Source organism: Herpailurus yagouaroundi, unplaced genomic scaffold (assembly GCF_014898765.1).
Source record: "Herpailurus yagouaroundi ecotype Mexico unplaced genomic scaffold, PumYag 159, whole genome shotgun sequence".
NCBI lineage: Eukaryota > Metazoa > Chordata > Mammalia > Carnivora > Felidae > Herpailurus > Herpailurus yagouaroundi.
The window spans coordinates 16,755,234-16,779,518 of NW_024412400.1; the positions used below are offsets into that span (position 1 = coordinate 16,755,234).

At 37.4% G+C, this 24,285-nt stretch overlaps 1 protein-coding gene across 2 annotated transcripts in view; it reads left to right on the forward strand.

The window, feature by feature from the left end:
• The first annotated feature begins 1,348 nt into the window (after positions 1 to 1,348).
• TOP2B (DNA topoisomerase II beta) overlaps positions 1,349 to 24,285 on the forward strand; it is a 64,725-nt gene continuing 41,788 nt past the window's right edge. Inside the window, exons 1-6 of one of the 2 annotated variants that reach the window (XM_040480040.1) lie at positions 1,349 to 1,462; positions 15,414 to 15,569; positions 16,441 to 16,531; positions 17,836 to 17,899; positions 22,808 to 22,953; positions 23,824 to 23,921. In XM_040480040.1, the coding sequence (XP_040335974.1) occupies positions 1,400 to 1,462; positions 15,414 to 15,569; positions 16,441 to 16,531; positions 17,836 to 17,899; positions 22,808 to 22,953; positions 23,824 to 23,921 (618 nt within the window). In that variant the 5' untranslated portion in view covers positions 1,349 to 1,399. Of the gene's footprint in view, positions 1,463 to 15,398; positions 15,570 to 16,440; positions 16,532 to 17,835; positions 17,900 to 22,807; positions 22,954 to 23,823; positions 23,922 to 24,285 lie in introns of both variants that reach the window. The other variant, XM_040480039.1, reaches the window with a different exon arrangement.

The window sequence follows — 24,285 nt, forward strand, 5'->3', positions numbered from 1 at the left end:
AAATCCGCATTGTTCAGCGGAGAGAGAAAGGTCAACAAAGAGTAGAAACAGAACCCTCAACCCACGCTGCATTCCTCCCCTGGAACGTTCTCTGTGCGTCTTATCATTCAAGTTCTTTAAATGCAGTTTCCTTGAAACTGACCGGATCCCTTTTGAGGGTGAGGGGAGGACAGGAGCGGGAGGGAAAGAGATGGAGGAGGGGAAGGTCTGAGCAGAGGATTCTTCCGACAGCAGCGTCCACTCGGGGCCTTGGGGAGGCCGGGGTCACGGGGCCCTCCTTGCACCAGTGATCTACAACGTCTTGCCTGCGGTTTACAACCGCTCTTTAAAAATACTTTCCCTTTGGGACTGCCCTCGGCTTCTTCCTGCCCCCCCCCCCCCCCCGCTTCTCTCCCTCCTCCCCCCACAGCGGCCCCAGGCAAAGAAATGCCTCGGCTTCGCCAGCCGATCTTAGAGTAAACAGCGCACTCGGAGGAGTACAATCGACCCGAGGCCAATTCGACCCTTTCCCTTTGCCGCCCTCAAACGACCCTTGACAGCAGCCCCCGCTCACCCCTCAAATGGAAAACCCACAGACACACACACAAACAAAAACCCCAAGTCTTCCCTTCGGTTGCTACCCGCAATGACGTTTCCCCCTCGGGTCCCGCCCCTCCGGGGGCTTGGAATTTTGGGATTGGCCGAGGGGTTGCGGCGAGAAGGCCCCGATTGGGCGCCGAGGCTCTGACTGACAGCGGGGCGGCCGCCGCTCCCTCCCGCCCTCCCTGGTGTGCGAATGTGTGTGTGCGGTGTTATGCCGGACAAGAGGGAGGCGACCGCGACGGTGGTGGCTCTGTTTATTGTCCCTCTCGGTGTGTGGATGTGAGGAAGTCGGGGTGCAGCGCGGCCGACGAAGGCGGCCTTTGAGGCAGCGGCACCAGCGGCGGCGACTCCCGCAACCCCAGCGGCCGGCCTTCGCGGAGTGTGAGGAAGGACAAGGCGCCTTTGCGTCCCCGCCACGTCTGGACGCCCCGGGCTCCCCGGCTGCGCTCGCCGCGCGCACCTCCCGGCCTCGGCCCGGCTTGCTGCGGCGCCCGCGGGCGGGCGGGCGAGGAGGAAGCGCCGCGGCTCTGTCGCCGCCGGCCTCCTGCTTCCTCCTCCTCCACCTCTTCCTCAGCGGCGGCCCTAGGCCCGGGCGACGCGGCCGCCGCGCCTCGAGTTTGAGGGCGCCGGGCGGCGCGGCCTCCTCGGCGGGCTCGGCCGGGCGTCCGCCCCGGGTCTCGACGATGGGGCGCGGGGGGCGGCGCCGCTAGGAACACGACGAGCGGAGCGGTCGGTGCGGAGCAGCGGGGGCCGGCGGCCCGCAGGGAAGCGGGAGCGGCGGCCGCGGCCTCGGGGCCTGTGAGCGGAGGCACCCGCCATGGCCAAGGCGGGCGGCGGCGGCGGCGCGGGAGCCGGCGGCAACGGGGCACTGACCTGGGTGGTGAGTGGCGGGCGACGGAGGGCGGGGGTCCTGGCCGCGGCATTGTTCCCGGCCCGCGGCGGGGGAGGAATTCCGCCGGGCGGACCGGGGGTGGGGAGGAAGGGAAAAGAGAGGGAAATCCGGCGCCCCGGACGGGCGCCCCGTCGGGGCTTCTGCCGGCAGAACCCCCCCGCTCCCCGCCCCTTTTCTTTCTTTACCTCTATGGAGGCTCCGCTGCTGGGGCTTACGTGCGCTTAAACTTAGGGGGACAGACCATGAATCCGATAGGAAGCCCTCGCTTCATCTGTTTTCCTCTTTCTCAAGACTCTTCCAGGTCAGTCAGGCATGAGATGATGGGTATGGCAGTAATGCCTGTGTGTCTCTGTGGGTCAGCACTTTTATTAAATGTGGTTTCAGAAAATCCCGGAGAAAGGGGTGTGTGTGTGTGTGTGTGTGTGTGTGTGTCCGTCCGTCCGTCCTGGAAATGCAAATGCAACCATTTCTGATTCTCTGACCTCTCAGAGAAGAATGGGTTTGGTGGGGGATTCGTCTAAGGCAATTTACACTTGAGTTCAGAGTCTCGTTCGGTTGAAAGCGCATTCGGAATGGCTGTTTCCGCAGCAGCTAATATGCTGTAGGTCGTCCATCTGTCCGGGTGGGATTATTAAAAGAAGCGTTCACCTGCGTCAGCATCGCAGGTGAAGCGGGGTGGGGGCCGAATGGAGGGTGCTGGAGAGGTGACCGAAGTGCTTAGCCCCGGAATTAAAGGATTTCGGCGCTCCGTTCCTGCTGGGAAGTAGTAGAGGAGGGAAGACCCAGAGAGATCCGATTCCCACGGCAGATCGATAATTCACCAGCATTTCACTTGCTCAGCATAGAGTTCAGAGCAGGGTCATTTCCTACACAAAAAAAGCGCAGCTCAGCCAACTGACTTGGTTTCCAGGAGAAACATTTAAAAAGCGTTACATTTTACAGGGACTTTCGATGGATTTTCCCTTTTTCAAAACACCCAAGGACACTTTCATATTGGCATTTTTATTACCACTGCTTCATTTTCTCTTCACTTGGGCCAGGTTGAGGGGAGTTGAGTAGCAGTTCTGTGTTGAAAAGTATTCCTTGTAAAAAAAAAAAAAAAAGTATGTTACTGGTAGCAGAAAAACACTAACGTTTGGGTGCTAGGGTGCTTTGCAAAGTGACTTGCCAGGCTTTTATTGTTGAGTTTTCCGAATTTTGTATGCTGCTTCAATAATGTAGCATGGTGAACAGATCAGAGCCAGAATAGATAACATGTGAGGTTATAAATTATTGGCCCATGCGGTCCATTCTCGGAGGGGAGAATGCATAAATGCAAAACACTGATTTTTACAAATGGATGACCCTTACCCCTGTTACTAAAATCAAGCAACTTCTGAACATTGAGTTAGCCAGATGGTTCTCATTCACTATTTGGAAGTGTCCAGGCCTGATTTGTGTTCCTGAGGACTTCTGATTCTGTAATGGTAAACATTTTGCTCCAAGATGGAATTGGTTGGCATTTGACATTTGATAGCGATATTTAATTTACTGGTATTTAACTTTGTAGATAACTAAATGACTGCTTTTTCTGTCAAGCTCAATAGGAAACTTACATAAAAAATTTCATGAAACTTAGAGGGTCTCATTCAGTATCAGAAAATTCATTTGATAATTTTGATTTATTAAAGGTTTTTTTTTCATACAAAACGAATACAGTAAAAGTCACTTAATCTTTTACTTATAGATTGTATCCTCTTGTTGGATTAGAAGTTTATGGAAACGCTAATCACTCCGGAAGTCCACTTTAAGATTTGATGCTTGCTTTAAATTTGTCAGGTTGTATGACCATGTTTATGTCCGTAATCAACATCATTGATCATAGACTAATTTTATGGGAGGCAACATAGTGAGGTGGTTATGAGGATGGATTTTGATGTCAAGTTGCTGTAGATTCAGATCCTTTCTCCAACACCTACTCCAAAAGGGACCTATCCTTTCTATGTCTGTTTTCTCATCTATAAAATAAGGTTGCATTGAGAATTAAATGAGATAAACATAGGTAGCCAGTTCTGGGCTTAATAAACCGTTTTTGTTGTTGGTGGTGAAGTTCAAGAAATGTACACTCAGAATAATGAAGTTGCTTTTACATGAAATGCTTTTGAACCCGGGTGAAAGGAAATTATTCCTTTGAAGGAATTCAGGGATTTGTTTCAGTGGTCGTCTATTTCTGAAGAGGGGTAACTTTGCCTGCTGTATTGAAACTGGTGTTATGTTGCCACCTGCTTGTGGGTAACAGGAAGAAATAAAAATGGAATTAGTCCCTGATAGCGTTCTTCTGGGAGGGGGATGGGTAATGCCATGTGTTGCTGGTATTAACTTCTATTGGGATGCTTGCCCGCATGTAGTATTAACATTGTCGTTGCATGAAAGTTTAGATTTTTTATAGGTATCTCTCATGACATATATTTTTAAATGTTTGTTTATTATTTTGAGAGACAGAGAGTGAGAGCAGGGAAGGGGCAGAGAGGGGTGGGAGGTGGGGGGGGAACGGGGGGGGGTGGGGAGAATCCCAAGCAGGTTCTGTTCTGCACTGTCAGCACGGAGCCCGATTTGGGGCTCGATTTCACAAACCATGAGTTCATGACCTGAGCCAAAATCAAGAGTCAGAAGCTCAACCCACTGACCCACCCAAGCCCCCCCTGAAAGTTTACATTTCAGTACCTGAAACCACAAAGCAGGGTGGTTTAAGACTGACATTAACTTCTCCTTATGATACTGTATTTGGTTTGTGCTTGATTTATAGCATTTTAAGCTAATTTTTTGAAATTAAAAAAAGTGAAAAATATAGTAGAACTATTTTGAGTTAACACTGACAACAGCTCTGAAGGCTTCCTGAACTAAGCAAAGTTTCTTGAATTAACCTTTAGTTTGTAAAGCTTTGATGAGTAGACCCTCTAGTCAATTTCATTTTGTTATTTATCATTTGTAAGTGGTTGTAAAAACTTTTGTGGAAACATTAGAATATAGTTAATTACCATATGAATATTGATCTTTTTTTTCCTAGCAGTACTCTAATTTGGTAGATTAAAAGATATTATGATTAAAATATTAGCATATAAAAAAGTGGTGCCCAGAATAATATAAGAAGCCTTCTTCTATTTACCAAGTTTCAACGATTACCAACTCAAGGTTACCCAGTTTGCCCCTTTTCATTATTTTGAAGTAGAGCAAATCCTGGAATTATGTCACTTCATCTGTAAATATTTCAGTATTTGTCTCTAAAACGTAAGTTTCTTTAAAAAATATATAAAACCACAACTAACATAGTGTTTTAAAAAGTAAAATTCAATGAGGGGTGCCTGGGTGGCTCAGTCAGTTAAGCATTGCATCCGACTTCGGCTCAGGTCACGATCTCACAGATCGTGAGTGGGGTGAGTGGAGCCCCACGTCCGGCTCTGCTGGCAGTTCAGAGCCTGGAGCCTGTTTTGGATTCTGTCTCCCTCTCTTTTTGCCTGCCCCCTCTCGTGCTCTTATCTTTCAAACATAAATAAGTATTTAAAATTTTTAGAAAAGTAAAATTCAGTGAGAGACAAGGAATACTTTTTTTGTTTACTGTGAATATTTCTAATTCAGAAAACATGATTGTATATTCAAATATTATTTAAAGATTTGTATTAAGAACCTTGCTTTAGGGGCACCTGGTGGCTCAGTCGGTTGAGTGTCCATCTCTTGATTTCGGCTCATGTCCCGATCTCAAAGTTCATGAGTTCAGTCCCCATGTTGGGCTCTGCACTGACAGTGTGGAGCTTGCTTGGGATTCTCTCTCTCTCTCTCTCTCTCTCTCTCTCTCTCTCTCTGCTCTCACTCTCTCTGTCTCTCAAAGTAATAAACAAACATTTAAAAATATATGTCATGAGAGATACCTATAAAAAATGTGAACTTTCATGCAATGACAATGTTAATACTACATGCTGGCAAGCATCCCAATAGAAGTTAATACCAGCAACACATGGCATTACTCATCCCCCTCCGAAAAGAAGGCTCTTGACCAGTCTAAATCTTAATTACTCTTCAAGGCTAGCTCAGAGTCTCACCAAACTCTTATCCTCCAGTTTACACTCATCCTTTCCTGTTACTCTTATGGGTGAAAAAAAAAAAAGTATTTTTATATAACTTTCACGCATAATTTTGCCTTTAACAATTAAATTATAAACTCCCTAAAATCAGAGAGCATGTGTTGTACTTATTTGTATCCTTTATAGTGTTTAGCAAAAAGCTGAATTCATAATCCAACCTCAGTTATTTTTTTATTAAAAAAATTTTTTTTAACATTTATTATTTTTTCAACGTTTATTTATTTTTGCGACAGAGAGAGACAGAGCATGAACGGGGGAGGGGCAGAGAGAGAGGGAGACACAGAATCGGAAACAGGCTCCAGGCTCTGAGCCATCAGCCCAGAGCCCGATGCGGGGCTCGAACTCACGGACCACGAGATCGTGACCTGGCTGAAGTCGGACGCTTAACCGACTGCGCCACCCAGGCGCCCCTTTAACATTTATTATTGAGAGACAGAGAGACACAGCATGAGCAGGGAAGGGGCAGAGAGAGGAGGAGACACAATGCAAAGCAGGCTTCAGGCTCTGAGCTGTCAGCACAGAGCCCGATGAGGGGCTCAAACTCACAAACTGCGAGATCATGACCTGAGCTGAAGTGGGACTCTGAACAGACTGAGCCATCCAGGTGCCCCTAACCTCAGTTATTCTTGACAAATTGGGTAACTGACATATAACTTCCTCAAAAGTCTATCATTAGTAAGACAAGTGGTCAGGTAGCGATGTTAGATACATTGTCGAGTAACATAAAGCAGCACTTAGAAAATGTTGTAATTGGTGCTAACTTTTCTGAATGGAAGTGAGTGTTTACCTGTAGTTTTAGATCTGTTAATTATTTCAGTGCCAGTGGTTGTATTTTACTAAGTACAGCTTTTAAAAACTAAGCCTCTTTTATAGTTTTTAAAAATAGGGCCCCCGTTAGAGAAAAGGTATGATGAGTTTATTATTTTCATTTGCAGAGAAAGAAATGGGGGTGGGACTGGTTAGAGAATTAGGTAACAAACTATTAATCACCTGACTAAGGCAGAAGTGGGATTGAAACCAGGTTTATCTTTGTAACCATGATTTAATACAACCTCCCACTTTAAAAACATTAAAAACCAAAAAGCCTCATCTTTTAAATCCTGATGTAACAGGATTAAAAAGTCTTCTGGGGTATACTTGTATCTCTTTCTACTAACCTTTCGTTTACTTTCACACAGAAAGCTAGGGAATATGTTTCCTTTTTAGGGTATATGTATCTTGTGTAACAATGCTTTTTAAGAGAATGGGCTGTGAAATCAGATCACATAGTTTCATAATTCAGCTTCTTCAAGTACTAGTTTATTAGCTTTGGGAAAACACTTCTTCAGACTTCCATTTCCTCATCTATAGAAGGAGAATTATGATAAGGGTGTCTACTTTGTGGAGCTCTTTGAGGACTGATTGAGATTATCCATATATTCACATAATGCTGCCACATAATCTCTCAGATGTGTACACATGCATGCGTCTTTTTTTTCTTCAAGTCTATTGAAAAGAATTTTCATGTCTTTTGTCTCAGAGAAAGTATTCTTTTTTTTTTTAATATTGTGAAATAACAATAAGTCAGCATTCATCACCACACAGTTACAATTTTTTTCTTTTGATTGGGATTTTTAAGATCAAATCTCTTAGCAACTTTTAAATACACAGTGCAGTATGATTAACTGTAGTCATATTGTTTTACATTACATTCCCAGGACTTCCTTATTTTATAACTGGAAGTTTGTACCTATAGGTCACCTTCTGCCATGTTGCTCCCTTCACCCTCCATATTCAGGGTTTTTGTTTTGCTTTGTTTTTAGATTCCAAATATAAGTAAGATCATACAGTATTTGTCTTTCTTTCTTTGATTTATTTCATTTAGCGTAATGCCTTCAGGGTTCATTCATGCCACAAATGGCAAAAGTTCCTTCTTTTTTTATGGATGGATGATATTCCTCTGTGTGTGTGTGTGCGCACGTATGTATGTATGTGCATATGTACCACATTTTCTTTATCCATTTATTAATGGACGCTTAGGTGGCTCGTGTGTCTTGGCTATTGTAAATAATGCTGCAGTGAAAATGGGGGTTCATATATCTTTCCAAGTTAGTATTTTTGTTTTCTTCAGATAAATGCCCAGAAGTGGAATTGCTGGATCCAATGGTAATTTTATTTCTAATTTTTAAAAATAATAATATTTTAAAATAATATTTTTATTTAATATTTTATTAAATATTATTTAAAAATAATTATTATTTTTCATGTTTATCTGTTTTTGGGAGAGAGCACAAGGTGGGGGAGGGGCACAGAGAGAGGGAGACAGAATCCAAAGCAGGCTCCCCACTGCTAGTGCAAAGCCTGACAGAGGGCTTGAACTCACGAACTATGAGATCATGACCTGAGCTGAAGTCAACCAACTGAGCCACCCAGGTGCCCCCTATTTGTAATTTTTTTTGGGAAACCTCCTGCTGTTTTCCATGGTGGCTGCACCGATTTACATTCCTGCCAACAGTGCACTAAGGTTCCCTTTTCTCCACATCCTTGCTAACACTCCTTATTTCTTGTCTTTTTGATAATAGCCCTCCTGATAGGTGTGAGGTGGTATCTTATTGTGGTATTTATTTATTTATTTATTTATTTATTTATTTATTGTGGTTTTGATTTGCATTTCCCTGATAATTAGTGATGTTGCATGTTTTTTTCATGTGTGTATTGGCCATCTATGTCTTTTTTGGAAAAATGTTTATTCAGGAAATCTGCCCATTTTTTTTTTTTTGGATTTTTTCTTGCTATTGAGTTGTATGAGTTCTTTATATATTTTGGATATTAACCCCTAATCAGATTTATCATTTGCGAGTATTTTTTCATGTTTGGTAGGTTGCCTTTTTATTTTTTATGGTTTCCTTTGCTGTGCAGAAGCTTTTTTTTTAAAGTTTATTTCTGTATTTTGAGAGAGGGCAGAAAGAGAGAGAGAGTGTGAATCTGAAGCAGGCTGCATGCTCTCTTGAACTCGCAAACTGTGAGATCATGACCTGAGCTGAAACCAAAAGTTGGACACTTAACGGAATGAGCCACTCAGGTGCCCCTTTGCAGAAGCTTTTTAGTGTGATGTAGTCTTACTTATTTTTTGTTTTGTTGCCTCTGCTTTTGGTGTCCATTAAAAAAAATCATTGTCAAGACCCACATCAAGGAGCTTACATTGACGTCTTTAATTCATTTTGAGTTCATTTTTGTGTATGGTATAAGATAGGGCTCCCATTCATTCATGCATGTGGCTGTCCAGTTTTCCCAGCACCATTTATTTATTGAAGAGACAATCCTTTCTTCCTTGTATATTATTCGCTCTTTTATTGTAAATTAATTGACCATGTATGTGTGGGTGTATTTCTGGGCTCTCTGTTCTGTTCATTGATCTTTGTGTCTGTTTTTATGTCAATACCATGTTGTTTTGATTATTATGGCTTTTAACATAGTTTGAAACTGTGGTGAGTGGGATGCCTCTACGTCTTTTCTTCTTACTCAAGATTGCTTTGGCTATCCAGAGCCTTATGTGGTTCCATACACATTTTAGGATTGTTTGTTCTGTTTCTCTGAAAAATGCTGTTGGAATTTTGATAGGGATTGCATTGAATCTGTAGACTGCTTTGTGTAGTATGGACTTTTTAAGAATATTAATTCTATGAGCATAGAATATCTTTCCATTTTTTTGTGTCTTCAGTTTCTCTATCAATGTCTTAGTTTTCAGCGAATGGGTCTTTCACCTTTCTGGTTAAATTTATTCCGAAGTATTCTTTTTGATTCAGTTGTAAATGGGATTGTTAATTCCTCTTTCTGATAGTTTGTCATTGTACAGAAACACAAGAGAGTTATATATATTTTGTATCCTTCATCTTTCCTGAATTTGTTAATTTTAATAGTTTTTTGGTGGAGTCCTTAGATTTTTCTATATATAATATATCGTCTGCAGATAGTGACAGTTTTACTTCTTCCTTTCCAATTTGGATGCCTTTTAGAGAAAGTGTATTTTTTATTTTCACAGTGGACATTTAAACATTCCTTATGATCTTAAGTATCCCTCACCTTCCATCTCTTTCCCTGTCCCTGGTTTGGGAGGGCATCTCTTGAGGAGCATAGATGGAAGACAAAGTGTTGGTTTTTGTTGTAGCATGGCCCTCTCTATTACATAGGTGAAATATGAGTGAAAGGAACATCAAAGCGTGGCAGGCTTGAGGGAGAAAGGAAGGGGAGGAGATGTAACAAAAGGGTAATGTGAAGTCTAAGGGGGTCATTTATAGAAGACAGGCTTGTCTAGGAGAAAAGGCTTGTTGCCAAGGTTTTGCTAGCACCACTCTTGTTGGCTTGGTGATGGTGAGATTTTTTGTGCCGATTATGTGAATGACTGGCTCAGTTCCTTTTTAGCACCAACTGGCAAACCATCTCCTCTCCCCTCCTTGGCAGCAATTCATTCTCTCACAGAAAAACAGGAACTGTGGGTGATTGCCCCAAATTGCTATATCTCACGTGACAGCTCTGGAACTGTGCATGGAACAGTCTTTTTTTTTTTTTTTCTTAAACAGAATGATCTTGGTACATACTCCTTCTGAAATAAAAAATTTGTTTTATTGGAATGTTTTTCTTTCTCTTCTGGTGGTTGAGAAGTATTCTTGATAAAGGTTGAATCTTGGATAAATGTTATATCTATATTCTTTCACTAGGAGTTAGCAATATTGCAAAAGTGCTATACAATAATATTTTAATATCAATTACATGAATTATTTTGATATTTTTGTTATAATTTAAAAATCCCCAACAATGCATTAATTTGGCAGCCAGCTTTTGAACTTCAGAAAAAGTCGTTTATGGCATCATGTGTAAACCACAAAGAGAATTAAAACGTTTTTAGATATGTGAAGGATATTTTCAGATGGGGTTATTTTACATTTTCATTGACTTTAGTTTTATGTGGAAATCAAAATGTTGCTCTGATTTCTTATATTCCATTGTAACTAGATGCTGGATTTATTACTATAAATAGCTCGGTATTTTGTCCACATAAACAAATTTAGACAGTAAAATAAATTACAAATAAACTTAAATTGTAAGTTTTCACTCCTATCAAACCTTAAAATTTATTTAGAATGTTTTTGGTAATTGATTATTTTTACAGGCATATTGTGAATTTTTATTTAATGTGGAGTACTTAGTGCAATCACGATAGTACAAGGTATTTTACTACTATGAACATATAAGAATAAGAAAAGTTTAAATCATCATTTTTGAATCAAAAGACCCCCTTCTTTTCAGTGTTTCAAATGAGCATAATTCAAAAACTTAAAGCAAATTAAGAAGATAGCGAAACAAGGACTTGAAAAGCAAAAGATGAATACAACAGCAACCACAACAAAAATTTAAAAATCAAACCTCTTTGCTAACATTTACCTGTCTCAGTTAAACAGGAGGATGAGGGGATTATTGCAATTCAATAAGGATTTTTCAGCTTCTCAAATAGTGCTAATCACACAAGAGATTCACTGGGAAAACTTGTAGATTTACAGGTAAACCACATAAGTTGTGAATGAAAACACAAACATACTGACATTAATATGGGAAGTTTAACACCTCTCCTCCCCAAATGAAACGAGCATAATTCTTTTAGCCTACAAGTGTCAAATATATATCAGTCTTCTTTATCATTTGTGGGATTGAGTGTTTTTATAAATGTGTAGATATGGGTTTGCTGGTCTGTTTCTGTTTAAGCTAGTTTCGTGATCTCTTTTCTGAATATTATCAGTAATAGTGTTAAAACTGAAGAACTACTTGGTGATTTCTTTCTTTCCTTTTCTTTTCTTTCTCTCTTAGCTAGAGATAGTGGTAATAACAGCTGGAGGGAAGATGATCAATAGATTTTTCTCATTTTACTTAGTTCTCAGGCCCAAGATGTTTGTACTTATACCTGTTCTAGGGATGGGATCATCCCATTGTGGTGGGGGGGGGGGCGGCGAGCAGTTGCTGTCTGTCCCGTCACCCCCAGATTTTGATTTTTAGTGACCTGGACATTATTTAGAGGACAACTTTCTGCTAATAAACAGGACATTATTCCAGGTTTCTGTCAGAAAAACTTATAGACCTCTCAGGAGAGAACCTTCTCTTTCTGTTTGCTGTTAGTGAGCCAGCCATTTGTTGAGAATGGGAAAGTAAAAGACAAATCTGACCACGGTGTTAATTTCTATTTTCTATGCCAAGCCTGCCAATCTTATTTATTTTGGTTTTACTTTTTGCTTAGATTCTAGTGAGAAAGTGGGGAGTGTGGAAGTAATAAGTAGGTATTAACAGTGTCGCTGGAAAAGAGAAACCTTCAGTTTTATTCTAGCTTATTTACATTTTCACATACATGGGTTAATAAACTTTAAAAATACTTCTATCCATGTTCATTGTAGAAAACTAGAAAATGTGTATCAGAAAAAAAAATGAAAGGGGCACCTGGGTGGCTCAAGTCGGTTGAGCATCTGACTTTGGCTCAGGTCATGATCTCTTGGTCAGTGAGTTCAAGGCCCACATTGGGCTCTGTGCTGACGGCTCAGAGCCTGGAGCCTGTTTCGGATGCTGTGTTTCCCTCTCTTTCTGCCCCTCCCCACTCATGCTCTGTCTCTCTTGCTGTCAAAAATAAATAAACATAAAACATTAAAAAAAGAAAATAACTTATTTCTACTTTTCACGGATGATTTTGAATGATATTCTGTTCAGTGTATTTTATATTTTTTCCTATGCGTGTATAATGAGTAATTTTTTTTCTGATAATGGGCTCATATTTTTTATATACTCTTGTAATTTTGTTCACTAAACAGTGTAGTTTTAATAAGCTACCCATTTAAAAATACTTGATTACTAACACTTTCACATAAAAGTTAAAGCAATAGAGTTTATATAGTCAAAACAAATAATTTTTGGTAAAGTTAACTAAAAATATTGACTCAATGAAATACTTAGGTTTAAAGTTTTTTTTTTTTTTTCCCAACGTTTTTTATTTATTTTTGGGACAGAGAGCAACAGAGCATGAACGGGGGAGGGGCAGAGAGAGAGGGAGACACAGAATCGGAAACAGGCTCCAGGCTCCGAGCCATCAGCCCAGAGCCTGACGCGGGGCTCGAACTCCCGGACCGCGAGATCGTGACCTGGCTGAAGTCGGACGCTTAACCGACTGCGCCACCCAGGCGCCCCAGGTTTAAAGTTTTAAATGCAAGTTTTAGAAATTGAGAGTTAATATTGAATTGTCGACAGATCTCAAAACATTTGTTTTATTACATTCTATAAATAATGTGTTCTTTAAGGCCTTTCAATACTTAAAATTTTTTTTTAATGTTTATTTTTGAGAGAGAGGCAGACAGAGCGTGAGCAGGGGAGGGGCAGAGAGAGAGAGAGAGAGAGAGAGAGGGAGGGTGTGTGTGTGTGTGTGTGTGTGTGTGTGTGTGTGTGTGTGTGTATGAGCGTGTGAGTGGGGGTGGGGCAGAGAGAGAGAGAAAGGGGGGTGTGTGTGTGGTGTGTGTGTGTATGAGCATGTGAGTGGGAGTGGGGCAGAGAGAGAGAGAGGGAGGGAGGGAGAAAGAAAGAATCCCAAGCAAGCAGGCTTCACACTGTCAGCGCAGAGCCTGATGTGGGGCTTGAAGCCACAAACTGTGAGATCGTGACCTGAGCCAAAATCAGGAGTTGGACACTTAGCTGACTGAGCCACACAGGCACTTGTCAACTTATTTTCTAACATTTATATATTATTCTTAGAGAAAATTACAGGTAGTAATTTAACAAAGCCAACTATGTTTCACTTGTTCTCTCATTTTTGAGACATTATCCTATCAAGAATGACAACTTTTGAACTTGATAGGGATCTGTTAGGTGCAAGCAAACATTCCTTATTCTTTCGTAATCCATTTGGGAGGAAGAAGGGATATGGGAAAAGTTGTTAATTCTTAAAGGAGTGCTGAAGGGCTTTACCCTTGTTTTACATACTTGTGTGTGCGCGCGCCCTTTTAGTTCAGTGTAACTGCTCAGGGCTAAATGTGGAAGCCCAAATTAGGTAGACCTGTCTTTGGTTTAGTCAAATCAAAGATGTTTTCTTTGTTGTGGGATTTGGAGTAGTAGCCTGGGATCAGAAAGCCTTTACTTGCATGGTTATTATAAGTTCCTAACCTTTATGCCAATGATTGCAAATAGTTCTAAGTTAATGCTCACTTTTATTCCATAGCATTTATTGCCTTTAAACACTTTCTAAAAGAGTGTGATCTTAGTCCTTACTATTCTGAGGACCCATTATAAAAAATCAATTATGTTTTTACCTTTAGATTTGTTTCTATAAATTAATGAGCTATCTCATGAGAAGCCAGGATTAGAAATTTGGAGACTGTCTGGTATTTTTAAAATAGAATTCATACTTCTGGCCAGTTCATCATCTGACTCTTGATAGAAATAGAATGTGAAGACTTTATGAAACAATTATTTTCTTTTATCCAAAGCTGTTTTTAATTGAGCAGTGTAATGTATAAATGAAAGAATGTATAAGAATATAGTTTAAAATATAGAAAATGAGTTATTTATAATACTTTATTTTGAAATATTATTATCTTTAATTTTATGTTAAATTTATGGCACTGGAAGATTTTAATTAATGTTTGAATTTCCATGGAGTTTGTATGTTACAGTTCTTGTCCTGGCTTAGACTGCTCAGAGGTTCTGCATTTGATTTTTAAACATAAATTTCAAGACTATGTAATGACCTTTTTTCAAATATTAACTTTAAAGATAATGGTATGTATGGATGGTATGTATTCAGGTCCTATATGTAGGACCTGAATTGAAGTGACTTGTTCAAATGCATAAAAACAAAACAAAACAAAACCTCTTTTGTTGTTTGTCTTCTGACCGCTTCATTTCTACTAAATTCAAAGACCTGTGTAGATATCTCAATTTTCATTGTGTCTTATATGTGAATTATTTTTTGGTTGTAAAAAAATATGTCAGTATAACACCTTTCTTTTAGTGAGATGTCTTATTTGTCAACATTAGGGAATTCTAGAAGAAGCATGTGTTCTCTGCTGCTATTAAGAAGACAGGGAAATCTCTAGACCTGGGGAATTGGATTAGGGATCCTTATCTACTGTAGGAATGGTTAGGATTAAAATCACCAACCTCTGTCTCTTTGGAATTGGCATAGAAACTAGAATCATGGGATGCCTCAGTAATGAGGTACCTAGCACTGATATATAAGGAATTATTGGCATGACCTCTAAAAAGTGTGAAATTTGAGATTTCATAAACCATGCTTAGTATTTTCAGCAATATCAGTGCATATTAATTAACTACATAGGTTACTATTCTGTGTAGGTTACTTTTGCCTACTCTTTACTATAATTTTCAGTAGCTTAATGGCAAGGCGTTGGTATGTGGAAGACTTGGGGACTCCTGCAGCTAGCCAGATTTAGTCATGGTGAACCTATAACCTGACCAGAACTCCTGTTCCTTCGAATGTTTTTGAGGACTGTAAGAATTATCTTGAAAACTTGCAGAAGTGGGAAATATTTGTATTTGTGGATTATATAGGTGTAGGCATATGACTTTACCTACTTTTTGGGCTGAGTCAAAACTGCAGTTTTACACTGTACTAGAAGAACTGGACTGTCAGTAAATAGACCTGTGTTCTCTTAAAGACTTAAAAATCAGTGAGCCTGAGAGATACTATGATAATTAAAAAGAAAGCCTATGTCTTGTGTCCATATACATTTTAGTTTACCCCTTGGTAGGTTATTTAAATTTGATTTTTTGGTTAATTTTAGACTCTTTTTGATCAGAACAATGCTGCAAAAAAAGAAGAGTCAGAAACTGCAAACAAAAATGATTCTTCAAAGAAGTTGTCTGTTGAGAGAGTGTATCAGAAAAAGACACAACTTGAACATATTCTCCTTCGTCCTGATACGTATATTGGGTCAGTGGAGCCGTTGACACAGGTAATTATTTGTTAAATTTTGAGATTAGGAGATGTATATCTGTTCTACTTAATAAAATTTTTGTGATTATATGCTTAGTACATAATTTCATGTCTTTGTGGTCATATGTAAAGTAGGGAGAGAGATTTAAGGTAGGTAGAAATGTCTTCATTTCCTGCTGAAGATAAAAAACTAGGATAAAAACTATTAGAGGTCAGGAGTATAGAGTAAAATGGTAGCGTGTGAACCTTTTAAAAATTCTTAAGTTTATGCTGTGGTTTGCTTCAAATTGTAGAGTTTATATATATATATACACTAATGACCCTTTGATGCTTACTATGAACTTGGCTTTTGCACATATTATCTGATTCTAACAATTTTGGGATGTAGGTACTGTTACCTCCTTTTTATAGACAAGGAAACTGAAGTTTAAATAAATGTAAATAACTTGCTCAGATCTCTCAGCCAATAAGAGCTGGGATTCAAAGCTAAGTCTCTGACTCTAAAGTCATGCTGTATTCATATTATTTTAATCTGTGCTCTTTATAGAAAAATCTAAAACATGAAGTAAAATATGTATATATTTTTGTGTTTTTTTCCCTATTTTACTTAAATATTGTTTCTAACAATTCTTGGTGCCTTATATTAATAAACTGACTTTATGTGTAAGAATACAGACTCAATACAAAGTGAATAATTTATCCATTTTGAAACTTTTGAAATTGGATATGAATGTAGTGAAGATGATTGGAACTGAAGTAGTGTATGTGTTTTTACTTTGAAAGTCTAAGTATTAACAGAGGAAATGACAGATGTGGGTTTATACTATGTAAAATTGATGTTAAATGCTTTTTTACCCAATAATTCCTTTTGAATTTTTCTCGTAATGCAGCTAATGTGGGTATATGATGAAGATGTAGGAATGAATTGCAGAGAGGTTACCTTTGTGCCAGGTTTATACAAGATCTTTGATGAAATTTTGGGTGAGTACTTGCTTAAGATTTAATGCATTCCATTGATGTATATATATATATATATACATCAATATGTAAATAAAGCTAGACTTAGTATAAATTTTAAAGGCATATCTTGGGCTTATGTGCTGAATATAATGTTCTTCAGAAAATTTGTCACTTGCTGTAATATTTTCATATTTGTGCACATATCTTTGAATTTATTTATAAAATGAATTTGTTGTATTTGATCAGTAATCCAAAGTTGGTTTGTATCTTGTATGTGTAGTCATTGCAGGTTGTGTGTGCATCCCTTTTACCTAGGGCGGCATGTTAAAAATATAGATTACAGGACCTGATCCTTGAAGATTTAGTGAGTTTGCAGTGAGACATGTAAAATTGTGGTTTTTACCAACAGATCAGTCATTTCTGTTGGGCAGAAGCAATCATTGTTCTGAATGATCTCTGTTTTTTTTCCAAATCATAGGATTAATTAAATCAATGAAATGTGGATGCTCATTTGATTACTAGGGAATGCTTGCACATTGGAAATATTTTTAGTCAAGGACTTTCTAGAGCCTCTGGGCTCTGCTACCTCATCAGCCACTTGAGATTTCCTCGACAGCTGGGTTATGTGGGTCTCTCTGAGCTTCCTCCAGCTTTCCTCCTTTGGGGAAAGAATAGGGGAGTAAACCTGATTACTTGCATTTTATACCTTTCACTCTTGCTTCCCAGCTATCCACTCACTTTTACTTTTATGTTACATAGTATTTACCAGGAACATAGTCGTTCTGTGACTGAAGTTGAATTTGACAGCTAGCTTGCGTTCAAATTTGTGTAGCCATGTGTCTAACCACAGCAGTGGTTAATATATGAAAATATATTATTATAGTACATAAGATTTAGTTTTGATTTCTAAGGATGCTGAAGACGTTGCCTTTTTAATTTAAAAATAATTTATTTTATCTCAACCTGTCTATAAAACCACTAGTTTATTGAAGGATATCAAGAGAAAGATACAGTATAATTAAATTCAAATTTTTTTCTTTTGGGCCTCACCTGGATTAGGGGGTTATAGCCTGCAGATGTTTGTTTTTAATTATTTTTATATATCACAAAATCTACCCTTCCCCTACCCCTTGTTTTTAGTAGATAACACAATAGTAATTTAGTGTGATACAAATTTAAGAATATTATTTGGAAAATAAAGTTTTATATTAGAAATTAGTAATAATTTTCATTAACTATTACTATCTGTAAATATTTATATTAAGTTGGGATGCACATGAAGTCGTGTCATGTATTTATTACTCATCACAATATTTAATTTGTAGTTAATGCAGCTGACAATAAACAGAGGGATAAGAATATGACCTGTATTAAAGTTTCTATTGATCCGTAAGTATATTTCAAGTTTAATTTTTTATGCTAAGTTGTTTTATTCTGATAGCCCCCAGCTTTTGAATACTCTTCAAATACTGTATACAATTAGTACTCCTAAAGTTTCCCTGTTGCATGAGACATTGTTATTTTTGCCTCTTTTAGCCATAATATAGTATACTTTTATAGTTTTCTCTCTCATTCATGATGTTTTATTCCAAAGCACTTCCTTATGGGAACACTTGGAAACCATTTTTCTCTCTCTTTGGTGCTGGGGCTATTGTTTCAGGTGATACAGTGGTCGCTTGATGTTTCCTTTTTTGTCTTTGCTTTAGGAGTCAAGGCTAAGGGCTATTGCTAGTACTCTTCCAATTATATTATGGGTAAAATTTATTTTTTATGACCAGTATTTGGACTTTTCCATTATTTATAACATCATTTGTAAATTAGGAACTGCTGGTATTATAGAATATATACCAGGTGTTCAGCTAATTAGATCTCACTATGGTGATTTGTTTTGGAGAATTGAAAGGGAGTGAAAATAATACAGTTTTAAGATAGAAATATTACTGTTACATTTATCCTGTTTTTGCCAGCATGCTTTTGTAAAATATTGCATTACTTATATCATTTATAATCTTATTAGTAATTTCGAATGATGTTACGGTTTTTCTCTAATGTGAACATTTAATAATTCAGGTTTAGTCTTACTGTCACTAATCTAATTTTAGATGGTATGGTTATGATTCATGTATATATGTATATAAAACAGTATCTTATATGAAAATATTACCGCATAACTGTGCTGTTAAAGTTCTAGATTTTTCTTTTTCTTTCCATTTTTACCCCCTTTGGATCCTTTCTGTAACAAATACATTCTTGAGGATTTACGTGGTAAAGTGCATAGGACCCTTATAAATTGTAATTTATGCAGAGTTTAAAATAGTTTCAATGAAATTTTAGCTTCAAGATTACTTTTTTTCTATATTTAGGAAATTATCAGTTAAAAACAGTATCATTTAATGTGCTTTAGGAGAGCTAGCTAGTGAGGAGTAATAGATGTTGAATGTTAGATAACATTAAACTTTTTAAAGTTCAGAGTGGAAAGATTTTGACTGAAAACTAAGGAAGAAGGGGCTCTTTCTTAAATACATTCTTGATGAACATGATTACAGCTGTTTGGTTCTTTTATCTTAATTGTTTTGGCCACATTAATCCAACAACATGGACTTAAAACAGCTTACATAGAATCCCGTCATAACAAAGTGATGAAGAAGTGAGCTATAAAACAACACTGTAGACTGAATAGTGGCTCTTGGTGGAGTGCTTTACCTTTAAATTTATTATAGATTCTGGACAAAGTAATTCTATGTAACTAGTGCCTTTAGTGATCTTTTTCCCTTTTCGTTTTTTTTTTTAACTTTTGAAAACATTTTTGAAAAAAAAATTTTTTTTTTAATATTTGAAAGAGAGACAGAGTGCGAGCTGGGGAGGGGGAGGAGCAGAGAGAGAGGGAAACACATAATCTGAAGCAGGCTTCAGGCTCTGGGCTGTAGGCACAGAGCCTGACACGGGGCTCGAACTCATGAGCCAGGAGATCATGACCTGAGCTGAAGTCGGATGCTCAACTGCCTGTGATACCCAGGTGCCCTTAAAGAAATTATTAGAAGCAGAATTGAAATGGGAAACTGCTCTTCTGCTATTTATTTCATTGACCCAGTGTTCTCTGCTGTTCATTTTTGATATCCTCTGAGTTTCATTCTTTTTAACATTTTTGTATAGCAGATTTAAAATTTTCTTTGTGCACATGTGTACATGAACTCTTTGTAAAGGAGAGGTTAAATTTTGATAGTTAATAGGTTAAGTGTGGATAGCTTAGCTCTTATTCTTTTTCAATAGTACTCTAATGTGGAGGTAAAGTTTAAATAACAGCTATGGTTGTAAAAGGCATAAGAATATATTAGCAGGGGGTGCCATGCAGAATTTGGGCAGCTTTGCTAGAATTTGGAGCAACTGTTTACAGAAGAACTTAAAACTCATTAAGTAATGGAATATGATGGTTAGTATTGAAACAACTTATTTGTTGGCAGCTATCTGATTAAAAACAAATGTGGAAAGCATATTAACCAGAATTCTAACTCTCCCTCTAGTTTAAGTGTCCTTGTTTATGTAGGGTTAAATCTCTTAAATCCATAGCTTTATAAAATAGTACACACTCCTATTGAAATACATCAACAGATATATTTTTATTTTTTAAAAATTGGGATTGTATGCTTTTTCCATTTTTATTTGACATATTGTGGACAGCCTTGGTTATTAACTTATATAGATCTACTTAAATCTTTGTAACTGTTACTAATTATCATGTTGATATATCATAATTTAACCTTTTTCCAGTTGATGAATATTAGATATTTAGATTGTCTTCCAGGTTTCTTTCTGGTTTTAATTATTTTGAAACTTTATTTGTAGCTCATTCAAACATAGTATTCTTTTTCCTAATATTTCCGTGAAGATTATTAATGGAACAAAGATTATATTATAGAACTCTGAAGCATTGTTTAGAGCTTACAGAAATAAATGCCAGATCTGGGAAGTGATGTAGATTGGGATTTTTCAGTAGCGAGGGGTGACCGATAGAAAGTTCAAATTTCATACTTAGGCTTACTGAATGTAGATGTGAAGCCTTATTTATTTACTTTTTAACTGTGATAATGAATTTACAAAATGCTTATCTTAATTATAGTACCATATATGATATACTAAATTGGATGAAAAACATTTTAAAGGTTTACTCATGACTGTATTGTCTTTTGTGTCATTCTGAGATATTTAAGGTCTGTAACTTTCATTGCCTTTCTTTATTTCCTTTAGGATTCTTCTCTATTAACTTTAAGCTCCATGAAGTTTCTTATAGAAAATAGGTACTTAATAATTACAGGTTTTAAGCTTAAGCTAAGAAGTATTTGGAAGTCAGAAAAGTAGTGTAGTTTCTGGCCTGTGTTTCTAGGGCCCATTATTACCTCTGGAGATAGGAGGCACAAGTGAAGGTACAATAGGCAATTTGAAACTGCTACATACTTAAACATTCAGCTGTGTATTCTGTAGAGGGTGTTTACCTACAAGTGAGATAATCTAATCTCCTGAGGTCCCCAATAAATAATTTAGATTTTTTTTTTTTTCTAATTTTGGTATATAAGCAAATTTTGGTATATAATTTGGGCTGGGTAAAAGGCTTCATGGAGAACTGAAGTCATAAACTGACTTCTCAAAGCTAGGGTAAATTTTGGCCAAAGAGACTAAAAAGGCAAAGGAAAGACCAGTAAACAAAGAAATGGAAGAATTGAGAATGAACATGGACAAGTATTAAAACTGACCTGAAGGAAAAATAGGATATGTGTTGCAGAACAGTGGCAATTAAATTTGACTATAATTAAGGATATGGCTGTAAACATGTAGTAGAGGACTTTTCAGCTTTGTATACAGTATTTACGGTGATAACTAGGCTAGCTTCGTGTATTAGTATTTGGAATGAAGAAAGGACTGAATACTCATATGAAATGAATCTAAGGACATACTAATAAGTCTTGATGACTAAGGACTCTAGAGAATGATCAGGAGATCTGAATAAAAAATGCTATCAAAATTTGAGCCTAGGACATTTGGAGAATAGAACCTGTGTTGGAGAACGAGGGAAAGAAAAGTTGGTTGCTGATTTAGGCAAAGAAGACGATGTGCTGCTAAAAGTTATTTTTTAGTTTGTTTGTTTCTTGATTTAATTAACTGATTTCCCTCTGGATATATGATTTTAATTTTGGCTTTTATAGCAATTTTTTAGTCTTAATAACTACTTCTAAGAATTCTTCAGAGATTAAGGTATGTATATGTGAGTGAAATTCACATTAAATTCTTAGTATATCTAAGAATAATTATGAATTAGATTGGCAAATGGTAACTTTTAGAGCCAGTTCTCAGTGTTGGTTATGATGCTGTGTTTCCTTGCAAATTTGGCTCTTAAATGGGTTAAAGCATCATAGTATGTACTACTCAAAATGATAGAGTAGGCAAAATTTTCCATCAGGACTATTGCCTACATCAAGTCGATGTTAGCTATAAGGAGCCTCTATTGTATACCATTCGGGGCTTAAATGGATGGTTTTGTGATAGGAAACCCCAAAAAACCTAAAATAGGTAACATCTACATTTTTTAAAACCATTAAAATTAGTTTATAACAATGATTGCTACAATGCAAAGCAACCCTGTAATATTTAGTCTGAGAATGGAATACATTTCAGGCTGTTTGTCCTCTTCCATATGTACTGCAGCAACAGGCAGGAAATGAAAATGGCAATGGCAGCTGGTTCTGCAGAGCTTGTGATTCACAGGTGGTATCCTGGTAGAATGAAGCAGGAAGAGATCATGGCTAATGTATTTGAAAAGAAACGGATCTGTGGCTGACTTTTTAAGTGTATGGGGTGGTGGGTGGGGGAGGGGCAGAGAGAGGGAGAGAGAAAGAATCCCAAGCAGCCTGACACAGGGCTTGAACTCCTGAACTGTGAGATCATGACCTGAGCAGAAATCCAGAGTCAGACGCCTGACTGAGCTACCCGGGCGCCCCTGTAGCTAGCTGATTTCTTGTAAAAGCTTTACTGCTTTAACTGTTTTCTGGGAGGTTAAGAAGTTTCTTTTCCTGAGAAATTTTCAATATTACCTGCAGATCTTAGTGGCCCTAATTTGAGTTATGACTAGGATAGAAATGTATATCCTCAGCAAGTATTTTCTTGAAAGATGAGTGTCTTCTAATTAGTAATGGCTTTAGTTTAGCTTACAGTTATTCAGGTTTGTTCTGGATTACTTTATTTTTTATGGAAATTAACATATCTTTAAACCATTTTAAGCTCTAAACTCTGCTTGTTTATTTACAGTGAATCTAACATTATAAGCATTTGGAATAATGGGAAAGGCATTCCAGTAGTAGAACACAAAGTAGAGAAAGTTTATGTTCCTGCATTAATTTTTGGACAGCTTTTAACATCCAGTAACTATGATGATGATGAGAAAAAAGTAACAGGTAAAGTCTAAATGGCTGATCAGAATTTTTATTGAATTTTTTATGCTTTCAACATAAAATTTAACTATTCCTATATTAAATATTACAGAAAAGGAAACCTATGTAGTTTTATTGTGAAAAAATTATTTTCAGAATTAATGTCTATAAAAAACTATCATGTGTAAGTATTATGTCTGACAGAGACATTTTAAAAGCTTAATTGATAGTACATTGGCTCATGCTAGAACTCCTGGAACTCTAACCTGGCTGACAGTTTGAGTTTTGAATTAGAATACTAATGAAAGTCAGATGTATAATTCCTGTGTATGTGAATTTCTTGTTACATAAGCACCATGTCTTTTGTTTGATATCAGTTAAATTACTTCTAAACTGTTTTAGGACGGTCGAGATTGGAAATCTAGGCTTTGTAAATAGAGTTAAAAGTGCTTTGATCAAAACCAAATGTTTCCCTACTTATTTCCATTGCTCAGGTGGGTTGATGGTTTTTATTTATTTATTTTCAAAACCAAGGCTTTAGGAAGTGACGTAGATTAAATTTTTGTAATAGAGAAGTAACTTTGATAGAAAGCTCAGGTTTTGTACTCATATACACTTACTTGATTATAGGAGATAGCAAGTTTAATTTTTTTGTGAGGAAGGTAATGAATCTGCAAAGTGCATATTATTTATATTATCATATGTGCTAAATCTTAATTGTATTTTTCTTTAAATGAAAAAATCCGAATATACTCTGAAATATTCAATTCATGATTATTAAGGTAGTGCAGTAAGTGGAACTATTTTGCAACAGATCTGCTCTATGGTAGATAAGTTAACCAAGTTCCCTAAAATCCCTTTCGTTAAACCTTTCACATTTAATTGTTCTTACAGGTGGTCGCAATGGTTATGGTGCAAAACTTTGTAATATTTTCAGTACAAAGTTTACAGTAGAGACTGCTTGCAAAGAATACAAGCATAGTTTTAAGCAGGTATGATAGAAATGTGTCTAATTTTTTTAAAATTGTATTTTGTTGCTTTGCTAATAAGATAATAGAACCTTAGGTAAATTGCATTGATGATGCCTGTACAACTTTTTTTTTAAGCATTAAGCACATCAATAGAGTGAAAAGACTTAAGAATGCCTAGAATTTTACATAAACCTTTTTCCTGTTCATTGAAAGCAAAGTGCTTTATTTAATAGACTTTTCCTTTAATCTAATTGAGCATTACTGAAAATGTCCTTAACCTTACAGATTAATTGAAATGCATCCACTTAGCATATTTGAAAAATTCCTCATCAGTTCATCAAATTCCTATTTCAGAATTCTGTCTTATTTTTATTCTGGTAGGCTT